The 25,191-nt window shown below is 40.2% G+C and overlaps 1 protein-coding gene across 3 annotated transcripts in view; it reads right to left on the bottom strand.

The window, feature by feature from the left end:
* LOC117409325 (rap1 GTPase-GDP dissociation stimulator 1) overlaps window positions 1-8,366 on the bottom strand; it is a 67,589-nt gene extending 59,223 nt beyond the window's left edge. For 2 of the 3 annotated variants that reach the window (XM_034015188.3, XM_034015190.3), the window contains exon 1: window positions 7,931-8,366. In XM_034015188.3, coding sequence (XP_033871079.1) covers window positions 7,931-7,934 — 4 coding nt within the window. In that variant the 5' untranslated portion in view covers window positions 7,935-8,366. The remainder of the gene's footprint in view (window positions 1-7,930) is intronic. The other variant, XM_034015191.3, reaches the window with a different exon arrangement.
* Between the last annotated feature and the right edge of the window lie 16,825 nt (window positions 8,367-25,191).

The raw sequence follows: 25,191 nt of genomic DNA, 5'->3' as shown, positions 1-25,191 counted from the left end.
GTATAGTTTTATGATCCAAGATGCTGCCCAAGGATTTCATTGGGACAATTCTCAGGCAACACTTCCATCAGGCCGGTGAACTTAAGCACAAGTGTTGCAGTGATGAGTAATGAAATGCAACACTCCACGTCGACAGTGTATGCATTTCAGAAGGATGTCATTCCTTTCATGAAGAGAGAGGTCCCTGACTTGAAACATATACATTACTTCAGTGACAGAGCTCCTAGGCAGTACAAGAATTGCAAAAACTTCGGCAACCTTAGCTTTCATCAGCAAGACTTAGGTATCACCGCCCAACGGCATTACTTTGCCACATCGCACAGAAAAAGTCTGTGTGATGGTGTGGGAGGTACTATTAAGGCAAGAGCAGCACAAGCTAGTCTTCAAGGCAACATCATTCTTACCCCTTACCAGGCTGAAGTCGTCCAGCTCAGTTGGTGACTGGGTGAAGGTGTCGTATTACAATAAAATGTTCCCTGGAGAAGTTGCGAACGTCTCTGATGATGGACCACAAGTGAAGGTTATTCATCCTACCAGATCGAACACCTTCAAGTGGCCCTTCTGAGAACAGACTGTTCTATGAATGGAAGAACACTGTGAATTGACTGAATCTGGACAGCAGCTAGCTACCTTTTCTGTTAGTTTAAAAAAAAAAAAAAATTGTTTTAAAGCAATGAGTAATCAAAGTTTACTGATGTTTCAGACCTCCAAAGCAAAAGAAAAAATAACCACTTTAAACAGTTTTGATATTTAGTTAATGGGGGAAAAAAAAACACCATACAGTACGTGATGACTTTTACAACCACAATGGTAATCTGTACATAAGGCACAACTTATAAGGTACTTCATGGACTATCTCCTCCGTACCTTTCAGACGTGTTGTCTGAATACGTTCCAGCATCCTCCACTGCAGGGCTACTGACAATCCTGAAGGCTCAGCTCCAGACTGTGGAAGGTAGGGCATTCAGGTACCGTGCTCCCTATTTATGGAATTCTCTGCCGAAACATATTAGAGACTCAGCATCTGTGCATATTTTAAATCAGGCCTTTTTCTGACAAGGCACTGAGGCACTTTATAAATCCCTACTGTTTCATTAGTCATGCTTATTTTAAGTGGTCTGACATTTTATGTAATCCCAATAACATCATAGGAGGTGGTGTGGTCCAGTGGTTAAAGAAAAGGGCTTATAACCAGGAGGTCCCCGGTTCAAATCCCGGCTCACTCACTGACTCACTGTGTGACCCTGAGCAAGTCACTTAACTTCCTTATGCTCTGTCTTTCGGGTAAGATGTTGATGTGACTCTGCAGCTGATGCATAGTTCACACACCCTAGTCTCTGTAAGTTGTCTTGGATAAAGGAGTCTGCTAAAAAAACAAATAATAATCATTGAAACCATCTTCTCATTGACATGCTGGTCCTTGAAGGCAGTGACAGCACACACAAAGCCTCTCAAGTAAATTATTTTAGAGTAAGGGAGTTAAAAGTAACCATTAAACATTAACAAAAAAGGTCAAAATTTACAGGTAATTGTATATCTGACAGAATGCATGGTTTGTAAACATGAAGAAAAAAATAAGTAGTGGTTGTATAAATTAAGTATTTCTTTATTTTAGCTCACTTAATAAACAACCTAATATCCATAAATACTAGCTTGCCATATGATCTGCTTATCCAACCTTTCAAAGACTGAATGTACTCTGCACTACCAAGGGCTGTCACACCTGCTTGTCCTTAGAATCATTCTGGGGTCCATGGCCATAGTTAGCTGTCCCAAAGGAAAGATTAAAAGGTAGTCTTTCAAAGCAGGCTGGAGTAAATGGAATTGATTCCCTTTTGTATTCCTGCAGTACAATGAAAGCAACAAATAATGTGTATTATATGTACAGTAAATAGATCTTGTTGGGTGTGTAAGAAAACACACAACAATAACCATAAGTTAGTAAAACAAAAGGCTGTATAGTTTATTTTAATAATAGAATACAAACAGAGTAGCTAGCTCTGGTCTCAGCAGGATGTACACCTGAGCTTCCGGGCGCTGCGTTGCATCATCATTTATACATGAGAGAGCTTCATCCGCTCAAGGCACAAGACATGCACCTTGTCTGCAATGCTGCACAGCACTTCATTTTAACAGTTTTATCAGCAAGAAAAAGCTTCATTCAGTCAAGACCTTTCATTGACTTTGTGACATTTCTCCTACACCCCACCCCCACCTGTAAGGCTGGCCTGAAGGGGCCGGTAACTCGCCTACAACCACTTTCAAGTACCTGGGTGTAGAGAAGCAGTTGGCTTGGTCATGGAACAGGACACCCATTGACCTTCAGCTCACCTGAGGTGTTACAGGGAATAGTTGATGTGAGGGAACCTAACTGGATATTCTAAATTTTAAGAATATCAAGGCCCGGGTAAAATAATAGAGCAAAAATGAACAAATACATACATAAATAAATAAAATAAATTTGATAGAAAATAAGGCTCAAGATAGCTTAGCTGAATGTTTCTGGCTGCATTCCTACCATTTTGTTTGCAGCAGGGGTATGTTCTTGTAGTGGAGACTGTAATGACAGAGCTCCCTAATCCTGTCAAGGGTCTCTATAACAGAAACCACTTCCGACAGCTGCGAGGCCAGCTGATGAGAAAGACGGCAGCCCTGTCACATTCACAGATGCTTAATCTCCAAATGAAACAGGGCAGCAACTTGAGCCCAAGGAACTAGAAAATGAACAGGGAGGAGTTGCTGGAGGTCCACAGGAACCTCACTCCAGCAATGAGGTGTACACTGCTGTTGTTTTATTCAGCACAATCTATTAGGCTAACACTTCTCAGTCAATAACTCTATCATTTTGATTTTGTCTTGGTGGTGCCAATACTCATCGTATCTAGCATGAGTCAAAATTCATCAAATATAGATTTACTGTAGCTGTGAAGTTTTTACAGAGACGTGGTTTTGGAGTTCATTAAGTGTCTTGATTGCTGCTGAATTAAAAAGTACAAATAAACAAGTTATTGGATTTAGCTAATGGTATATTGGATTTAGTTAAATTTAACAATGTTGGGGAAAGTTTTATGAATAGCATGAAATAAGACCATAATCTTGCATGCATTTTTTATTTTTGTCAAATATCTAAATATTGCAGTTGTCACTATTCTCTATTGCTATACCCACACACCAATAAACAAAACATAAGATCACTGTAAATGAAACAGAATACCAAAAGAGAAACAAAAAATTATTGAAGACCTTTCCAGGATAATGGGCAATTGGGCAACTATAGTCAGTAGTAAACTGGACACATGCAGTATCTTAACTTAATAAGTATGTATTGCTTTAATTAAAATGTTTTACTATTGTATATTGCACTGCCAAACATTGTGTTCTTCCAGTGCAGGCTTAAAACATGCACCAAACCCAATCCAGCCTGCTAAACTCAAACCGGCAGAACAGTAGCAGAGATCCTTCTTACATACTGTAACAGGGTTTCAACTCTGATCCTCAAGTGCCCCCAGAGAATTTATTTCAACTAGTTGAATTTTTTTTTTTTTTTTTTTTTGTACTGCAGTCTGGTGATTAACAGACACTGGAGTACAAATTAGGTCCTTGAGATCCGGAGTCCTAGATATTATTATTAACTGATTAAGACCTGTAATTGTTTCAATTAAATTATTTAGTTTACAGGTAAAACAAAGACTATGAGAGCTCTGGGCCTTGAGGACCAGAATTGCACACCCCTGCCCTGAGCTAGTGTATTGCTGTAAATTGAATATCGTAAGTGCTGAAAGACATTGGAATGTTAAACAAAATGACAGGAAGCACTGTTTTGTCAAGCTTCAACACCTATAAATATTCACTTTAATTTACAACCTTCCTGCTGCTTTATGAGTCCTGTCTTTTGCATTAAGAAAACATAGTGATTTTTCAGCCAGGAGCACCAAGTCGAGGACAAAGAATGTAGCCATCTGACAGGTCTATAGTTAACAGACATTTAGGATGCAGAATCTGGGGCACAGGGCACCCCATGAATTGTTACTAGTGATGATGACCACACTAGTGCTACTTTCTATTTTCCTGGTCCTGGATGGTGGTCTTGTCAAAGCACCTGTTCTTGTCGTAATGTAGTCCCAAAACATATTTCAGACAAATTCACGGCTGACAAGACCAAATGGAATAAAAGTATTTTCTAACAAAAGTGGAAAGCAATGGCAAGTTGTCTTGCAGCGCTCAACTGTTAAACAATTTCTTGTTTGCATACAGTAGGAAAGCACCTTCATAATGGTGCACATTGTAAACTGTTATAATGAAGCATTCCACAAACACAAAACAAAAAAACACATAACTTGTGTTAAAGATTGTTGTAACCACAACTGGATAAGCAATTCTCTATACAGGCCTATATTTATTCACAAGTACACATTGGCTGAATTCGCAATGTTAGACAAACACGCTTCTAGATTTAATATTTGAACTGCTTTACCAAGAAAAACAAACCCTGTAGTACAGATTCCTTTTTCCAAAAAAACTAGACAGACAATCAATTTGGTGGCCTAAAGGAAGCACATGTAAAGTACTGTAAAAGGGGGTTCTGCACCTGTGTAGCCATGTGGAATAGCAACACACAAGTTTCTATATGGGCCTTAGCAGCACCAATTCTCCAGAGATCTGCCCTCCACTCAGGCAAAATGTACTCATACCAGGCTTGCCTTTTGTCTAAGTGCAATTAAACACAGACAGCTCAAACACATGTTTCTCCACATGAACCCAGATCCTGATACTGTCAATAACGTGAGTGGAAGACTGTTGTAATCAAGTTCGACTACAACTGGATGAGCCACTCTCTATGGAAAATACAACAAAACTGTATTTGCATCTAAAGTCTAAACTAAATTGTACCCCGAATGGAATCAGTTGAAAAATCAAGATGCAATCCTAAGGGAGTTTTGCAATATCCATTTCCATTCCCCCTCCTGACGTCATTCAGCCTAATGCCATTTTATTCCAGTAAGCAGCACTTATACATCTTTCTGTATAAAAGAAAAACCCTGATGGCAACCTGGAGGAAAGGCGTGCTGTCTGTCTGCTTTAGAAGAGATAATGTGAACTTTTAAGCAACGGGATTAAAAAGCAACCAGCAGCTCAGTGCCACTTAACTACTTAAACACGATTCTGCTTTAATTACAATGTTAGTCGTCACAGGGTTGAGTGATTGAAAAATCCCTTGCTGCTCAGTACTTAAATTATGTGGCACTTTTATACAAAATGCTTGACAAATTACACTGCAATGCCATAAATGTATTCCTGGAACGGCAGCTACATACCATTCTAAGTATACATTTTGGGACCAATAATTCTGAATGACTTGTCTTGAATATCATTACCGATCTGGCTCCAATGAATATTTATGAATCAATTTAGGCCAGAATTGGATCCGTTATCCGTTAACCGCTGATGTTATGCCTTATCGTGTATTCGGTGTGTGATCTACAGTACATGTTACACATTTTCATAGACAACATCACATGTATTGATGTTATGCAACAAAACAATATTTGTTTGGAGCATTTGACAATGGGTTATGTTTTGTGTGTAAAATATTACATTATCTTTGTGTGGTTACTTTGCATTTCACCGGACATTTATGCCTAAAACACGAACGAAGCAGCAACCAAGTAGCTTGACTTTCTAATCTACTTTCCATCAGATGTCAGTATATGAATGAAGTCAGGGGACAAAGGGTCAGAAAACAATAGAGTGTGGACATATGCGGTGAGAACTGCTCTGAAATTCTCTGAATGGTCACTTTACAGTACTTCTCACTTTTGCATATTTTATTGTTTTCAGTTTCTTATAAAGTAAAAATGTTTAAGGTAATCTGGTTTCCTATACCCTGATGACCACTGGGCCTGGGTACATATCTTGGGCTACCTTAAGTTAACATTCAATAGTCCAAGATTAGTGGCAATCAGTCTGTGAAACCAGAGTTAAAGGTCTGTGTGTTGTTATTAAGTGAGATCACAACACATCTTACACAAGTTTAATTCTGTAATGTTTGAATATACAGCTTCAGTGCTGACATTTAATAAGATGCTATGTCATGATATTCTAAAAGACTCAGGAAGCTGCAGACTATGGAAGGTTTTATTGCCTTGGAGGACTCCTAAATGTTAAAGTACAACAAAGGGCTGTCCTGAGGCACCTCCAACTATTTAACTACAGTCTTAATGAAAACGCCTTTGGCTGAAAAAGCACCACAGACCGTTTTTGGAAATCTTTTTGTCTCATGCATGGGAGTGCTGCACACAGACTCCAGTTTTACAGAAATCAATACCAATTTTAGGCAAGTTATTTATAAGATTTTCAAATGCAGCAGTTTTATCATTATCAACATATTTCTTGATAACATGGACATTATTTGAGCATTTAAGGGTTTAGGACTCAATAGTCTTGTTATTGTATTCTGCTTGAACACGTAAACTGGTAATATGACACAGTGTTCTGATTTTGTGCAGTAAAGGTATATGTTGCAGATTTGTTTTTAAATGTAACCAACTGCTCCTGCCTTCTTCAGGTCACACATGAACACTGCATGCACATTCCAATGTTTTTACAGAATACATTGAAATGAATAAATAACATTAAGCTTCCTAATAAAGAAAGAAATACACCATTTGTTTTTAAATTATACACTTTAACTCCAAACAACCACCATTGTTCCTTATTTGTGTAGTGTAAACTGTAAGCCAGTTGTATATTATGTATAATTTTATTGGCAGGAAAAATGTCCTTAAGCAAGTCAGTGGTTGTGTCTGACCTTTAGGCCCTAGTGACTTGAAATAATATTTTATGGGCAGTGTTTATTTTGAGCAATGCTGATGTCAGTGTAGATCAAAACAACAAGATTTATTATTGTAACAGTGTATTCAATCTACAGATCAAACACGCATGATTGAGTTAACTAGTGATTTTAACAGCTGAAGGGTGTGTGTTTGCAGTAGCATCCAGTAGCATGATTAAAAAAAAAAGTAAGAAGTCCTACCTCATACAGAGTATCATATAGTAAATAACGGGTGTTTTCAAATTACATTATAGAGTTTCTATGTGTTATGCATTTAATGATGGACTGTTGTTAGTCTATGAAGGCACAGTATTAACAATATTTTTGGATCAGTGGTTTAAACATTCGATACAGATAGCTACTGTACTAATATTGCATGATTGAAAATTCAACTGCATTAAATGGACCATGACACAGACTGATTCATCAATAGGTTGTAAACGCCAACGCCTCAAAAAAAAAGCCCCACTAACAATAATTGCACGTGAATTGCATAACGCATTATTATACATTACAATGATGCAATTGTACCACTGATGTGAACTGGAATGCAAATTCACCACGGGCTGCACACCAGCTATACAGTGTAGAAGATGCAGAACATAAATCAGCAGGTTGTTTATAGGGTATGTGCTTTGTAAGCATGAAACGTGTATTAGATTTGCATTATGGTACGTTTACTTACAGTATTTGTAAAATTGTTCAAACACAAACGTGACAGATTGTGGTTAACAATAAGGATCTGAAAATACTAAATTGTCTCTAACAAATAACGAGGGAATGCGTTAGATAGTGGCACAAAATCACTACAATGTCAAATACTTCTCCGAACCGGATTATTACATGATTGTAATCATTGGACCAAACGCTGATCTGACTAACATTTAGGCATGTCTTGATAATCAATAGGATGAGTATCTCTACTAGTCCCATTCCCAACTTGACAGATACAATACGATACAGCAACTACTGCGTAATTTGCCTTAAACAGTAACCAGTGTCAATGAATTACACGACACTAATGGCAAAAAGATTAAACTGCTGCGCATATTTTGAATGTGATAATGCAACAATAAATGTGTAAATGTCTCGACTTACCCATTTGTAAATGCTCGTGGAGTCCACACCACAGTCCCAGCGAGTGATATGGTTTTGATGGTGCTGAGGGTCTGGACAATGCACTCAAATTATTATTATTTTTTAGGTTATTTTTTTTCTAAATTGGAGAAGTCTCAGAATAGGGATTTTAGTCACACTGACATCCGGGCAAGGCCCACCTCACACCCGCACCTCACCACACAGATACGATACAACCAGCACACACGCTTCAGATTTCTGGCGGCGGCTGCTGCTGCTGCTGCTGCTGCTGCTGCTATCAACAACAGAGAGATGCAGGCACCCCAGAAAGTTAACGGACTCGGTTATGTAATTTATCAAGGGAGCCAGATCTAAACACCGAAATTACATAAACCCTCCAATCTCTTTACTTCCTTCACTCTACAGCCAGGTTGCAGCACTGACTCTCTACAGGACAAAGACCCGCCCCTTCGTTGAATTTCATTGGCGGTTTGTTTTTAGTAGGGATATATTTGATTCTGATTTGCTCGAATCTGTGTCGCCCACTAAACACCCCGCCTTCTTCACCCCAGTTGTGAGCTCATTTTTGTTCTACACTGGCTGCTCAGGGATGTTTTGTTGTTTAGCGCACAGTAAACACTTTACAATGTGTCAAACGTGTCGCAAGGGGAAAAAAAAGACCGAATGGAAACGCAGAATAAAACATACATGGACACTGGACCATACCCGAGTTTAGTGTTTTACTGCCCTCCAAAGTGTTGAGATTTGGACAGCACTTCTCTGCAGCTGTCTGTATTTAAAACAAACAAAACATACTTGCTCTGAATATTGCTCTTTGTCGTCCCTTATTTAGATTGAATGTGATAGTGAAGGTTACCAGATAACCTGTATGTATACAAGACACTTTTTGGATTAATTGTGATGAAACTTACTAGTTTATGTGCATTTACTTAACATGAGAATATTTGATCAATTCTGGCCTGACTGGATGTGCTACTGAAGACTAAATCTTGAAAACCACTCAGTAGAATTTCATGAATCTTTGCTTGGACATGCTTTGAATTTGATTCAGGCAATATTAAGAAAGTACTACAAGAAAAACTCTTCAAACAGCTGTTTGATAAACTGCCAACCACAAATCTCATAGGGATGTTATGAACCTTCCTTAAAGAGAAACTGGCTATGGGTGTGAAATATCAGAGTTATCTTAAGTGATGTATTCTTGATGTTTAGATTAACTTTGTATCAGTCATCACATCAATAGAGACCTGTGGCCACTTGAGGCAGTGCTGCATGATAACATGTTCTGGGTGCATTATGGTGTTTTTGAACTACATTGGTTGAAAAAAAATACCAGCCATGTGCAAAAATCTCGATCCATCACCAGCACACTTCCCCTTATAACTAGCATGGTTTGAAGCTTCAGGGCAGCAGTGTGGAGTAGTGGTTAGGGCTCTGGACTCTTGATCGGAGGGTTGTGGGTTCAATCCCCAGTGGGGGACACTGCTGCTGTACCCTTGAGCAAGGTACTTTACCTAGATTGCTCCAGTAAAAACCCAACTGTATAAATGGGGAATTGTATGTAAAAAAAAATAATGTAATTGTATGTAAAAATAATGTGATATCTTGTAACAATTGTAAGTCGCCCTGGATAAGGGCGTCTGCTAAGAAATAAATAATAATAATAATAATTGTACTTTGAGTCTATTGCAGCTAAACAAAAAAAAGAAAACGTGATTTAGTGGAAGATCGCTGAATGGTGCTGGCTCTTCAGGGCTCTCGCCAGGAATTCTGTACAGCTGGGTGGCAGCGCATTAAAGCCAGTGTAGCGTGAGAAAGTGCACCACGTGATATAGTGCAGCCCCTTCATCAAAGGAAAGGTGGAAACTTTGCGTGTTTAAAATCTAAATATCCCAATAACGTATGATGTACTATTAATGTATTAAATAGTCATTCATCCCCTTTATTTTGATGGTATGCATGTCCCGATCTGACACAAGAAAAGGAAAATAGAATATGGTACATAAACAAGTAGGCTACCTTTCCGCTGATGATGTTTAACAATTATATTTGTGTGAAATTGATAATTATTTTTTTTCATTTCAGCATGGATAAAAAATGTGCATCTTATGTGTACACTTGTACACATAAGATTCTTGAAATGTATTTTCTGTTTACGACTGTAAGTCGCCCTGGGTAAGGGCGTCTGCTAAGAAATAAATAATAATAACTAGATGGTAACTTTACAAGTAAACTTGTGGAGCTTGCTTTAGTTCTTTAAAAGTATGTTTGTGGTAGTGGAAGAAGTTTAAGGCAAAGCAGTTACATACAGTCAAAGTTAAATTTAGTAAAATAATTGGTCTGATTACTTTGATAGACTAACATCAGTAGTAGACAAGGCAAATGTGTAACCTAGTAACGGTAAACATAACACTGTATTACATTAGACTACTAATAGTAATGATGATCACAAAACAACACGTTTTAGTGCAGTTTGCTTCATTGTTTGTATTGTAGCACCGTCCCTTTTTTTTGTGGCGTCAGCAATAAAATCGCTGACAAGGTGAGTGTCGTTTAATCCTTTTATTAATAAAGCTACCGCCAGAACTGTAGCTGGTTTCCTCTACACTACATGCAGGTCCTGTGTCTCCCTCCAAACTGTCACACCTTTAACGGCTCCTCCACCACTCACACGCGCGCACACCCGTCACGCGCACACACACAGTCCTCTGCAGACGCACAATCTAACAAACCCCATTCACTCCTGGCTGCGCAGACACACTCGCATGCATACCAGTTTAACAATACACACAACATGTACAACACATAACACCCACAGCAGCGGGTCTTCTGATCCCCTCAGTCCGGGACGCTTCAGTATTTATTTCATACATGTTATGCTGTCATATGCAATTAAAAATGGTATTATTATTCTGCGGAGGAGACGACTGAGGAGGAATATCTTTGCTATCTTCAGTAAATTTGTAAAATTTTACACGTCGTTTAAACGTTAACACATTATCTATACATAGTTTAACATATCTGAAATGCACTGTATGCAAATATGTTAAATTATATTTGAAAATAATTGAAATATTAAAAAATATGTCATTTAATATTAAAATATGTAGATAATAAAGGCTATAATATTCTGTTTTTTTATTTTTCATCTTTCCGTGCTTTAATGAGTTACCCAGTTAAGTATTATAGCAAACTAATGCTTTTTCTGAGCTTTTTAGGAAACATACTTATTACTTATTATCCGGTATTATTTGAAAGAAAATTATTTAACTGAAATGTATTGTAGCGTTTTTGGGTTCTTGGGATAGAAATTGGAGGCTGGATGCAGTTGAAGGCTCTAGTCATTTATTTTTAGTACTCCAATAATCAATAACATACAATCATAAAGTAAGGGAAGAGAACTGGGAGTCGAAAATGAAAATAAAAAGATTTATATGTTGTGTTTGTTTTTCTGTGGCCTTAATCTTTCCCTTTGTCTCTCCTAAACACAACCTTCTCTCACGCGCTAGTCTGCACCCCCTTATATGCCCTCGCCTCCCCCGCCCCTTACACAGACCCCCGCTCTCATGTCTTTCGCACCAGACCTGCACCCCAATTCCATACACACACAACAGGCAACCCCTGCACACATACACACACAATGCAACCATTGCACACATACACCAACCATGCAACCCCTGCACGCACACACACCCTCAACTCTTTCCGGATTCTCCCCCTCACCCCAGGATCGCCACTGTATTTATTCAAAATATCTGGAAGTCCCAACAGTCTAATGCATTGTATATCCAGAATGTTAAAAAAAAAAAAATTATAAATACGATTGACAGAGCCTGTAGCTCACTAACCCGCTTAGTGGAGGTGATGGCTAGCATAAAGGCTGTCTTCATAGAGAGATATTTTAGCTCTATGGAATGTATAGGCTCAAACAGGGCCTTAGTGAAATCCTCCACTCAGGGAGGACGTCCTTTCTAGGAGGACGTAACCGCCGAGTGCCCTTCAGAAAACGTGTCACCAGGAAATGAGCACCTGGGGACACCAAATCAATGAGGACATGGTATGCAGATATGGCTGCTAAGTACACTTTCAGCGTAGAGGGGGATCTACCCTCCTCTAGCAGGTCTTGCAGAAACTGTACAAAGATTGCTATAAGGCAATAGATGGGGTCATGAGCTCTGGTCATACACAAGCTTTGAAAACACCTCCACTTATAGGCGTACAACGACCTTGTGGAGGAGGCCCTAGCATTCTGCAGTTTACTAACAACTGCGTCTGAGAGCCCTAAGGCAGACAGACAGCCCCGTTCAGGGGCCAGATCCACAGTTGGAGTCCGCCTGGTTCTGAGTGCCAGAGAGTGCCTCTCACCTGACTGAGGTGATCCATGCATACCGTGATCTCCCAGGGCTGGCCTTGTAGCAGTTGGCAAAGGTTTGAAAACCAGATTCTCCTGGGCCACCTGTGAGCACTTTTAACAGAAAACTAAAGTTGCCTTACCTTAAATATATAATAAGTTTATTGATTAAAATTGGTTTCTCTTTCATTTTCTACATTTTTTTTTGTTTTTGGTTTTCCAGAACGTCACTAATTTTGCTTCGAAAATAATCCTTTTTTTTTTCTAGCAGTCATTTTAACGTTTCAGACTCTCGAAGTGCTTAAAACGGAAAACCCACCCCTTCAGCTCTCTGATTGGTTAAATGTTGTATCAACATCTAATACAGCAACACAGCTGTCATGTGGTTCCAACATTTTTTTTTTTTTACCCAGCATACACAAGCTCAAAAGGCCTGGGGAGAAGCCTGCTCTTACTTGTATAAAGACACTTTGGCTGATCTGGCTGATGTTACCTATATCTATGGTAGACAGCTAGAATAGCAGCTGAAAACCATGAAAACACAGACTTATCAAAGACTAACCTAAAGAGATGTATCTGAAATGAATGCTGAGAAGAGGCAGGGAAGATGGGGTCAGAATGATTGCTTATATTTAGCCCTAGAGCAACTAATATCACACTGAACACTCGTTTCATTGGCTCATTCAAGCTAACTGTTGGTAGAGCAGAAAAGCAAGTGCTGATTTTTGGAATGACAAAGTGCTGTCACATGCTGTCACATACACATTATTATTATTATTATTTATTTCTTAGCAGACGTCCTTATCCAGGGCGACTTACATTCGTAAACAAATACATTTCAAGAATCACAGTACAAGTAATAATACAATTGAGCAAAATAAATACAATGACTTTGGTTCAAGCAAGAACAAGTGTGACAAAATACAATTCAATAATACAACAGATAACAATGTCAGTGATAGTTACATCAGGATATAATTAAATACAAAATACTACTGATTAAATAACACTTGGCAGATTACAATACTCTAAAGTACAGGATTAAATGCAGTAAAATAGGGGGCAGATAAGAGCAAGTAAAGCGCATTTAAGGAAGGGTGATAAGTGTCCCAGGGGAAAAACAGAGGAGTTCTACAGGTGCTTTCTGAAGAGGTGAGTCTTGAGGAGGTGCCGGAATGTGGTCAGTGACTGGGCAGTCCTGACATCTGTAGGAAGGTCATTCCACCACTGCGGGGCAAAGGTGGAGAAGGAGCGGGCTCTGGGGGCAGGGGAGCGTAAAGGAGGTAGAGCCAGTCTTCTAGTGCAGGCGGAGCGGAGAGGTCGAGTGGGGGTGTAGGGAGAGATGAGGGTCTGGAGGTAGCTGGGTGCAGTCTGGTCAAGGCATCTGCAGGCTAGTACAAGAGTCTTGAACTGGATGCGAGCGGTGATTGGGAGCCAGTGGAGTGGAGTTGCATGGGAGAAGCGAGGCAGAGAGAACACCAGGCGAGCAGCGGAGTTCTGGATGAGCTGGAGCAGATGGGTGGCAGACGCAGGGAGGCCAGCCAGGAGGGAGTTGCAGTAGTCTAGGCCGGAGAGTACCAAGGCCTGGACCAGGAGCTGGGTGGCGTACTTGGTGAGGAAGGGTCGGATTCTTCGGATGTTGCTCAGGAAGAATCTGCAAGTGCGTGCCAGAGTGGAGATGTGCTGGGAATAACAGAGGCAGGGGTCCAGGGTGACTCCGAGGTTCTTAGCGGAGGAAGAGGGAGTGTGGTAGATTCCAGAGGAACAGAGATAGAGAGATCAGAGGAGGGGGAGGGGGAGGAGGAAAAGAAAAGGAGGTCAGATTTAGAGAGGTTGAGTTTGAGGTGATGTGAGTGCATCCAGGAGGAGATAGCAGACAGATAGGTAGAGATACGGGAGGGGATGGTGGAGTCAGAGGTGGGGAAGGAGAGGAAAATCTGAGCATCATCAGCATAGAAATGGTATGAGAAACCATAGGATGCGATGAGAGGGCCCAGGGAGCGGGTGTAGGGAGAGAACAGGAGAGGACCCAAGACTGACCCTTGGGGGACTCCTCTTGAGAGAGGGCAAGGTGTGGAGGTTGCTCCACGCCAGGTTACCTGGTAAGTGAGGTTGGAGAGGTAGGAGGAGAACCAGGCCAGAGCAGTGCCAAAGATTCCCAGGTCAGCGAGAGAGGATAGTAGAATAGAGTGATCGACAGTGTCAAAGGCAGCAGAGAGGTCGAGGAGAATTAGGACAGAGGAGAGAGAGGCAGCTCGGGCAGAGTGTGAGTTGGTGACAGACAGGAGGGCGGTTTCAGTAGAGTGAGTAGATACACAACAATACACATAACCACATTTTTGTCTGTTTACATATCAGGCACAATAATTAAGAACCTCATCCATCAAGTTTCACAATGCAGATTTCAACCTAGATTCAGACAAAATGTTCTGGAAGCTTTTGAAGGAGGTACAAGAAAAGCTGCTGCAAAGAAAAAATAGGGTGACTGCACAGTAATTCTGTTCACATGACATTCAAAAATAGTACTGTAAGAATTCAAGGTGAACTCAGAGCAGTAGGATAAGTGCTGATTCATACCAAACTGTGTTATTCTCAACATCACTTCTCACTGAATCACTGTATCATCAAATAACCACTGAATGAACTATCATGTATTTTAAATTATACTGTATTGTACAAATCTGTTAAGATATTTTTGGAAAAGTCTCTTGACATATAGGGCCTCATTTACGAAAGGGCATTTAGAGTTAGCACACACGTAGTGAGCCTAATGTGTGCGATAAATCTAAATTTTCTGCCCCATTTACTAACAGAGAATGCATTAATTTATGTGCACATCTAGGGCAGAAGCTACTCCAGCCCCTCTCAATATACCGGACATGTGGCACTCAAGTGCGGACATAGTGTGGGGCCAAAACAATGACCCCTCACTAGTGCACACTTGGGGACATGTCCGGTCTGTTGAAGGCGCTGGGGTGCTAGTATTTCCACACTTCATTATCAAGGGGCAATTACTGTATAAGGTAAACCTTGCCACAGGCACAGGACAGCCTGTAAAACAATTGATGGTTCCCCCATCTTGTCGGCTCGAGGTCATGAGGCTGGTGCACGATATTCCTTTTGCGGGGCACCTTGGAGCTGATAAAACGAGGGAATGGATATTGGCTCGATTTTATTGGGTAGGGCTTCATATTGAAGTGACAAAATATGTAGCCATATGCCCAGACTGCCAGAGAGTAGTGCTGGGTCGAGTGTGCCCCGCCCCTTTGGTCCCACTGCCGATTATTTCCACCCCCTTTGAACGCATTGCAATGGACATAGTGGGTCCTTTGCTACCTTCTGATTCTGGGTATACACATATATTAGTAGTGGTAGATTATGCAACGCGATACCCAGAAGCAGTTCCATTGAGGTCCACTAGTGCAGCTGCAATAGCCACAGAACTAGTGCAGATTATGGCTAGAGTAGGGATCCCCAAGGAAATCTTGACTGATCATGGAACTAACTTTCTGTTTAACACTTTACAGCAAGTTTACAAAATACTAAAAATACATCCCATCAGGCAATCTGTTTATCATCCACAGACGGACGGTTTGGTGGAATGTTTTAATCAGACCCTAAAGCAGATGCCGAGATAATTTGTGAACCAAGTTAGCATTGTTATTAATTCCTGTATTTGTGTCATCAGAACATTAGATTTACAAATAAAATATCATTGCACCTGGATTATCGTTGTCTGTCTGTTCATTGATCACGGCTGCATTCCTGCACCTGCACACTGTTAACCACTTTGCCACACAGGGGTGTCAAACATACGGACCACGGGACAATTTCTGCTGGCGTGCCCATTAGTTTCTAAAATTGTATTGATGTACTGTATCATTTTGGAATTCTTCTTTAAAACAACCTGCCTCTTTAATATAACACGTGCATTCAACATGTATGAGTATGAATGACATTCCCATTAAGCCAATCACAGCTCACTGAGGTAGTAAAATAGCCAATCAAATGAGGCATAGGATCTGTTTGCTCACGCACATGTTTAAACTATTTATTTTACTTTGTGTAAAATTTTAAATTGGTAGCCAAAAAGTAGTTGGAGATGTCATGGAAGCGAAAGGAGGAGTTCGGAAGATTCCAAAATCGTTAGCCAGATGATTATTTTTTCACTGAATAATTTTGACGGCACGACAATATGTCTGATTTGCAGTGCAATGGTTGCATTTATAAAAGATTATAACATATGACACGCTGCACAAAGCAACGGGCTGTAAGGTGCAGGGGACCACCAGCTGCCATCTCTCCATCTCTGAGGGATAGTCCCCTCCATTGCTACCACAACGCCTTGGTAGCGGGAAAGCATGCTGATATGTCTTCTCAGTGGGACTGAGTGTCCTGCAGTAGCCAGGGAAACAGAGGCTGCAAGTCTGGGTCCTGCTCCTGTTGGGCTCTCCGTTCAGTGGTGGACACGGTGGAGATCCTGCTGCAAGCGGGGAAGGGGAATGAGGCACTCGCCACAGCTTCCTTCTTGCTGCTCTCACTGTTCCCTCTTCAAACAAACCTTCTGGAGAGCTGGAGCGGTGAGACAGGGCATCTGTGTTTACTGCCAGACGGTGTTGAATCTTGAAATTGAACTCCTGCAGCTGTTCCAGTTGTCCTTCAGGCTCCTTGAAGTTGATCAGCCATTGAAGGGAGGCGTGATCAGTTAGCAGCATACAATGCTGACCAGTGAGTATGCCCTGAACTGCTGCAAGGTAGTGACAACAGCCAGCAGTTCTGGTGACACAATACTGGCGGCTTGTAAGCACAGCAGCACAGCCTACAGGCTACACATCCTACACAGCCATGGCACTCAGGAACACTGCTTTAGTAAAGGTGAAGTGTTCTGTCAACAATCGCTCCGTTTCAATTTCCTACCATTTGGGCTTATGTGCTTGATTGGCCTTTTTCAGGTGCAGTGCCCCTGACTTACAGTATTACTTGATTGAGAGGGATGGCTGTAAATGAAAGAACATCACTTAAATTGGCTAATTGCCACTTTTTATTGATGTATTTAATTTTTTTTTTTTTTTTTTTTACTGTTTGTTGGAATTAACAGCTCTACCAAATGAAAACTGTTCCATTAGGTCTGGGAAGGAAAATTGTTATCAATGCAATTACACTGTATTAAGCAAAAACAAATTCCCATTATTCTAACAACACCAAGTACTTCAAGTGAAGGTTAACTTACCCATTTGATTTGTTTCAGTGCTGGCTGAAATGACTAATGTTATTCATACTGGAAGTCTTGAGGGAAACGTGTTATTGCCGGTGAGTGAGTGTAGCAGGTCGCGATTGCCCTGCACGCGAGTATTTAGTGTGGATGTAATTTGTATGGGGAAATGGGTGTATTGTGTGTCGTTTTGGAGTTGACTTGTTTAATTGAATTATTGTTTTACAGACGGGCGCTCGATTGAGACTTGCTGCCTGCTAGGCTTGGTTGAGGGGAAGGGCAGCAGGTGATTGGCTGTGCTGGACCTCAACCAGCAGGTGGACGGGTCTTGACCGAGTGTCCGTCAGTTCAAAAGCATCGGCGGGAGATGGTTCAAGGCGACTGTAACGCCATGTCAGAGGGGAGCGGCGTATACTCAGGAGGAGAGGGTCCGCTCTGCAGGAACGACAGCTATGCAACCCTGAGACTGCAAGCGGTGCTTGTGAAGGCAATGCCCAGCCAAGGCCGTATGAAGCAGCATGAGTCGTTGTATGAATACCGACTCATGAGTAGGTTAGTTAGGGGATTGTGATCCCATGTGATGTATAGCGAGGGTTACGTAGTGTAGCCGGTTCCTGGAGCGGGACGCCTCATTTTAAGGCTAGCGCTCGCCCTCTGGGGCACCTTTTATTTGTAGTTTTTGTACTGTGTTTTATTTTGCCTTTTGTACAGCTTGCTGTATGTGTCCTCTGTGTGTTACCATGGCTGGTACCGTCACATTACCACCTTTAATTTCATTTCTGTTTGTATTAATAAATCCTGCGCGCCTGTGCTGGCGTTTCAACTCCACCCCTACTGTCTCTGTACTTTGTAAACAGCGGCTATCCACGCACGTGACGTAAGACCCGGTCACAGTGAGGCATTGTCGTTTTACCTCTCACATTACTAAATGTTAAAAGTAAGCAATTTAGGATGAATCAATGTTACTGCAATCACAGTCCTGACCAATGCTGTATTAACATGCATTCGAGGGCTACATCAAATATTTTGTACTTATTTCATTCCACTGGGGAATTCAATTATAAAACTAAGAACAGTTGAAGACTTTTTAACGTTATTTTTTATTCAGGATAACCTAGGTCCTCTGCTATTCCTAATCTACATTAATGATTTAGATTCTGGTATAGTAAGCAAACTTGTTAAATTTGCAGATGACACAAAAATAGGAGGAGTGGCAAAAACTGAACTGGGCAGACACACGGCAAATTACATTTAATAGAGAAAAGTATAAGGTACTGCACACAGGCAGTAAAAATGTGCATTATAAATATCATATGGGAGATACTGAAATTGAAGGAATCTATGAAAGACCCAGGGATTTATGTTGACTCAGAAATGTCTTCATCTAGGCAATGTGGGGAAGCTATAAAAAAAAAAAAAAAAAGGCCAACAAGATGCTCTGATATATTGTGAAAAGTGTTGAATCAAGGGAAGTAATGTTAAAACTTTACAATGCATTAGTAAGACCTCATCTAGAAAATTGTGTTCAGTTCTAGTCACCTCATTACAAAAAGGATATTGCTGCTGTAGAAAGAGTGCAAAAAAGAGCGACCAGAATTATCCTGGGTTTAAAAGGCATGTCGTATGCAGACAGGCTAAAATAATTCAATCTATTCAGTCTTGAACAAAGAAGACTATGTGGTGATCCGATTCATACATTCAAAATTCTAAAAGGTATTGAGAATGTCGACCCAGAGGACTTTTTTGACCTGAAAAAAGAAACACGGACCAGGGGTCACAAATAGAGATTAGATAAAGGGGCATTCAGAACAGAAAATAGGAGGCACTTTTTTACACAGAGAATTGTAATGGTCTGGAACCAACTCCAGAGTAATATTGTTGAAGCTCACACCCTGAGATCCTTCAAGAAGCTGCTTGATGAGATTCTGGAATCAATAAGCTACTAACAACCAAACAAGCAAGAGGGACTGAATGGCCTCCTCTCGTTTGTAAACCTTCTTATGAATATCTTTCACTTTGCTGAGAGTACTTTTTTTAGGGATGTCCTCAAGTAATGAGACCTGCTTACACCAACCTGTGGGAGTGAACAGTTTTAGAAAACCTTATAAATGAGTGTTGTACAGGAGCTCCCCATGCTTACTGTGGACTATGCATCCTTGGGGGTCATTCAGTGGAAGCCAAGTGAGGTAATTCAGTGACAGATCTCCCTTGCTTTTCCCTAACCACTAAGCTACACTGCCTCCTGTGTATACGTTATACTTGTACAATATTTTCTCTAGAGCAGGCTAACGAACATTTACTGTAGTGGGAAATTTACATTGTTGCGAGCAAAATATTTTAGGACCAGCTAGCACAAAGCCCTTTTCAATTCAAGGTGCAGTATTGCCAAAGAATTTACAAAGTACAACAGTTAATTATAATAAAAATATAGCATTTAAACATTATGAACATATTTAAATACAAATAGTAAATTATCTTGAATTTACTTAAACATATGTTTGTGATAATCTACTTATGTTGCACTTATTTCAGACCGATGTGACAGAACAGATTTTGTAGCATTTTAGTTTAATACAGTATATTGGCCTGCTTACAATTAGATTATATTACAGTGGTGAGGTGATTTAGAAAGGATTGAATTGATATCAGAAAATAAGGCACCATCTAGTGTTAAACTCACTATTAAAAAAAAAAAAGATTCTACTTCAGAAGGGTAACTAGGCTAATAAATAGTATGTCACAAGGAAAGGTTAAAATAATTAAATTAATGAGTAAGGGGAATTTATGTATGATCATATTCATTAATACGAGCATCAAACCATTCCACACTGATGGTCTTAAACCCTTTCAAAACTCAAAACAAAGTATTAAAACCAGTACAGTGTATTATTAGACAATAGTATTTTGAATGGCTTGTACCACTTTACCTGCCTTATGTGCTACCATAGAAGATAACCATTGTATTACTATGTAATATCAATTGAAAAGCATATTAATATGTAAAATCAAGTATAAGGGGAATTTAAAAAATGTGAATTTAAAAAATGTGAAGACCATGACAACTGTTTAAAGCTCACTTAAGGGAAGAGAGAAAAAGGTTAATCGCTCAACCTGTTAAGGTAGAGAATCTGTATGAATTTGTAAATTCAGTAGCAGTAATGAAAAAAAATGAAGAGGATCTAAGACCCATACCTGACAGTGATATACAAAATAAACAGCTGTAACCCTACTTTGGTCACTCTGAACCAGCCAGCGTGCAGACAAGGTACACCTAGTACTTACTTATCTGCACGGGTGATGTTAACTGAAGGTCTACAATAGTACGTTTTTGGGAGATCCTGGTTCCCAGCGGTTGATGTCGCGCTGGCTGGTATTCCCCTGTTCTACCTGTAGGTGTCTTCAGGCATGAATATGGAGGATATCTATGGTGCAGCCTCCACCTGGATAATACTGTACACACTAAACTAATGTGCCAAATGTGTATCTTCCAGGAAAAATATATCATATCTGACCCACACTTTAAGCAGCACTTAAAATAACAGTACATTGAAAACATAAATACACCTTAAATGGAGCAAAATGTTTGATTTATTTTACCTAATTTAGTAACCCAGGGGAAAACCTGCAATGAACAACATTAATTAACCCTTAAGAATTTAAACTGTTCCAATTATGATTCATTTCTTAATTACACCCAAAACAAACATAGCACTGTGATACTATAACAAAAGCAAATGTGTTTTCTTAACCCAACTCTAATAACAAAGTAGTTACAGTAGAGTTCTTTGTAATACATGTTCACAGCATCTACAAACACACATATATATATATATATATATATATATAATAAAAAGATCACTGCCACATGCTCGGGTTCATTGCCCCTTTAAAAACTGACCCAACACACAGGAATTGGAGGTTCAGAGCTTACGCACACTTTTAATAATACAGACAAAAACACAAAATAAACCAAACAAACACCTAGCTCCTTTCTGAGCACTGACTAAACACACGGGAACCTGAACTGAACCACAGGACGGCTAAGCCATTTACTTGCTATAAACTTACATTTTTGTCCTGCCAATGACTGCCTGGAAGCAGCGCACCCCTTCTGACTCCTTCTCCTTAGCAGTCCTGAGCAGACTAACTGTCTCCCTTAAATACCCTGCACCTGGTCCTAATTTGACAATATTTACCAAGTGCAGGGGATAATTAATAATAAAACAATTAACAAATTAAATTCAACAATAACGCAAAACAATTAAACAATAAACCAAAACAATTAAACTAAACAAATGTGCATTCCGTTCCGCACATGTTTTTCTTCAGGGAGCCTTTAACCCCCTCCCTGCAGTCTCACAAATATATATATATATATATATATATATATATATATATATATATATATATATATATATGAGATCAGCTGAGGAGGGACAAGCAGGCAATCCTTATTCCTGAGTAGTACAGTCTCCTGTTGACTGACACACTAGGACAGAGTTCAACACACAATAAGCAACAAATGTTGCATTTTAGGGATTGTAGTCCCGCTAGCACAGTCAATAATAATAATAATAATAATAATAATAATAATACTGTGGCCTCCAATTTCAATGGGGCCTTGTGGCAAAGTGGTAAGTTGTAGCAGGTGCAGTGCGTTTACAGTAATTCCAAGAACACACAGACAACAAAGTACGGGTGAAAATGATTGATTTAATGGTGTATAATCCAATGGTCTGATGACCCGCCAGTAAATAATAAAGAGCTGGCAATACACAACAATGTGTATTGCACAGTAATAAAACGAAGGGTTGCAGTCCCGCAAAAAAAGGACACGGTACAAAAACACACACAATTAGACACACACGATCACTGTTCCAAAGTGAGTGCTCTCAGTGCTTGTGGTGAAGTACTATATAATACGTGCTATTAGTGAAACAAGTGCTGATAACACTGTTTATTCGTGACGGTAGTGCAGGGGGGATCCGGTTTTGTGCTGGCCCTTGGCGACAGCTCCGGATCTGTGTTTAGCCGTCTAGTGATAACAAACACAGACAATTACTAAATAGACAAACAAACAAAACACTCACGAACTCCGTTCGTTAATTATTTTGGGTGATCTTCCGGTCCTTCCAGTTTCCTCGTAGCAAAACCCAAGCGAAAGAAAAAAATTACAATTCTCCAGCCCCTTTTATGCGATTATGCATGACCCCTTGGTAAACGATTGCAGCTGATTCTATTGCCTGCAGCTGCTACCTCGTTTACCTTCCAGGTCAATACATTCTTGCACTGGAGCCTCATCTTTTTCCAGGCTGATTGACTTCCTGACCCAGGGAATGAACTGTCAGGACAACCTGTCCAAAGCCTTTCCCTTTCGCTACTTCGTATCCTCACAGGTCGAGAGGGAGATTTACAACCAGAACTCATTATATTTCTGTCACAGGCCTACACAGCATTTTATTTTGCCAATTCATATTTGTTGAAATTTAGAGTAGTTTCTAGAATAAGCGCATGCACTGTAAATGCGCTACTAGAGAATGTAAATTCCTTGCAGATCCAATGTTTGTCCTTAAGAGGCCAGTCTGTACTAGTATAAATATTTTAATATGAGCTCTCTGCATGTGCTATGGCTCAGTGAAAAGGGTTAGGGTTGATTTTTGATTCAGTGTTTTTACTAGATTGCATCTACTAATACACAGCACAGGACAACAACAGGGGGGTCTGTTTTATGATCTAAACCAGGGGGTTTTCAGCCCGGGGTACGCATACTCCTATGTCATAGGAGGTATGCAGGTTGACTTAGAAATGCAAAAATAAAAATGAAAGTAAAAGAAAATAATGATCTTGAATTGATTCTTTTTAATGGTATTACATATTATCTATAAACCACTGTACATAAAGATTACATTTTAGTTTAGCAGCTCAAAGTTTATAATTATAATTTCAAAATGATCACCCACCTGTGCAAATGCATCAGTTCAACTGGGCAGGTTGCATTTTATTAACAGCAATAGCAGCTGGTTGAATTGTTTTCAGAGTTTGATAAAAAAAATACATCCAGATAATCCTGTGTATCACTGGTCCCAAACTGTTGGTGACATAAATTATGTATTACATAAACTGGGGAAAATAAATACATTTGTTAACCAAATTATTCTGCCTTTGATTGCAACTGTGGTACCATTCAGTGAGGGAAAATTGTAAAGGGGTACTTCAGATGAAATCTTCAGATAGAAGGGGTACAGCTTTTTTTAAAGCCTGAGAATGGTTATTCTGCCTTGTTCATTAACTGTCAGAACTGAAATTCAGTAAGTGAAATCCATGTATTGATTTATAATTATGGCTGGTGATATAATTATAAATGTTAAATTGATGTTATACATTTAAATCAATTATCTAATTATCACCCAGCCACCTGGCATAAAAGGAGGCCTCAGCCTCCCATGAAGGGGGAGAGTTCTAGAAAGAGAGGAAGCAAGAGTGGTTTTCTGTGTGTGTTGTTTTTTAGTTCATAGTTTGCAATCCAGTGAAGGTAACGCCCAGCCTGGAAGCCTTATTTTGTTGTAAGTTTTGTGTTAATTGTTTGTGTTTTAGAAACCTTTTGTTTGGCCCTTGTACCGGTTTATTTTGTATATTAAAAGCTTTATTTTTGAGCTTTCACACTGTCTCTGAGTCTCAACCTCTGTCACCCAGTCACAGGGACTGTAACAGGGGGAGACCTGTACTGACTCTTCTGATGTGTTCGAAGTGTTGCAGGAAGAGGGCAGCAGCCAGTCAGTATTCGTCTGTCAGTCATGGCAGTGACACGGAGAGGTGGGTGTGTGGACTTTCCTTCTCGCGGGGCGGGGCGGGGCGGGGCGGGGCGGGGGTGGGGATTGCTGGATTGCTGGATTGCTGGCCCTATAAAATAACATTCTGCTGTTCCTTCAGGGCTGCCCTCTGAGACGTACTGAGCGTACGGAAGCTCTGGCCCAGGACCGAGAACTGTGGGGACTGAAATCCCAAAGAAAAGAAATAGTGGTAGCGGGGAAAACCTTGGGCAGACCTGATAACCATTTGTATAGTAGGCTGGGGGAGCCTTGAGTGTAGGACGGAGACCCGGGCCGTGCGGGTAGCGATGGTTGGGGAAAGCTGCCGAGTGCAGCAACTTTTATTTGTAGTTTTTGTTTATTGTGCTTTATTTTCCTGGTTCCTTTCGCCTTTGGATTATTCTTGTGTTTGAGCACCTGTGTTCTGTACCGCCTCTGGTATAGTTGTGGCTCTGTCTGTACCATCGCTGGTAAGGCAGACCACAGACAACAGCGCCCTCTGTGGGCTGAAAAGAAATTATCTCCCCATAATAAAACTGGGCACCTGTGCGGTGTTTCCAATTACCTCTGTGTCTCCTGTGTGTCAGTGAACTACCCACCACCCTTCCACAGGGAAGTTTGCTATAGACCTTCTACCAGCCCCTATCCAATATGTTTTAGTTAATTGTTAAACCACATCTATACATGTAATGAAGCCAACCAAATAAGAGGGATGTATTTTGATGTTGAAAAGGTAATATATCTTTTAACCTAGGAACGGAATAATTAAACCAAAGTAAGTGTTATATATTAAACACATATTTCTATGTATTCTTTATATACTTGCACTGATTCACATGTATGCTGTGTTCAGGAACTCCCTGGTACCAAAAAAGAATAACATCAGTTC

The sequence above is a fragment of the Acipenser ruthenus genome, chromosome 2 (assembly GCF_902713425.1).
Source record: "Acipenser ruthenus chromosome 2, fAciRut3.2 maternal haplotype, whole genome shotgun sequence".
NCBI lineage: Eukaryota > Metazoa > Chordata > Actinopteri > Acipenseriformes > Acipenseridae > Acipenser > Acipenser ruthenus.
Note: the sequence above shows the minus strand (reverse complement) of the source record. Positions and strands in the feature narration are given on the sequence as shown.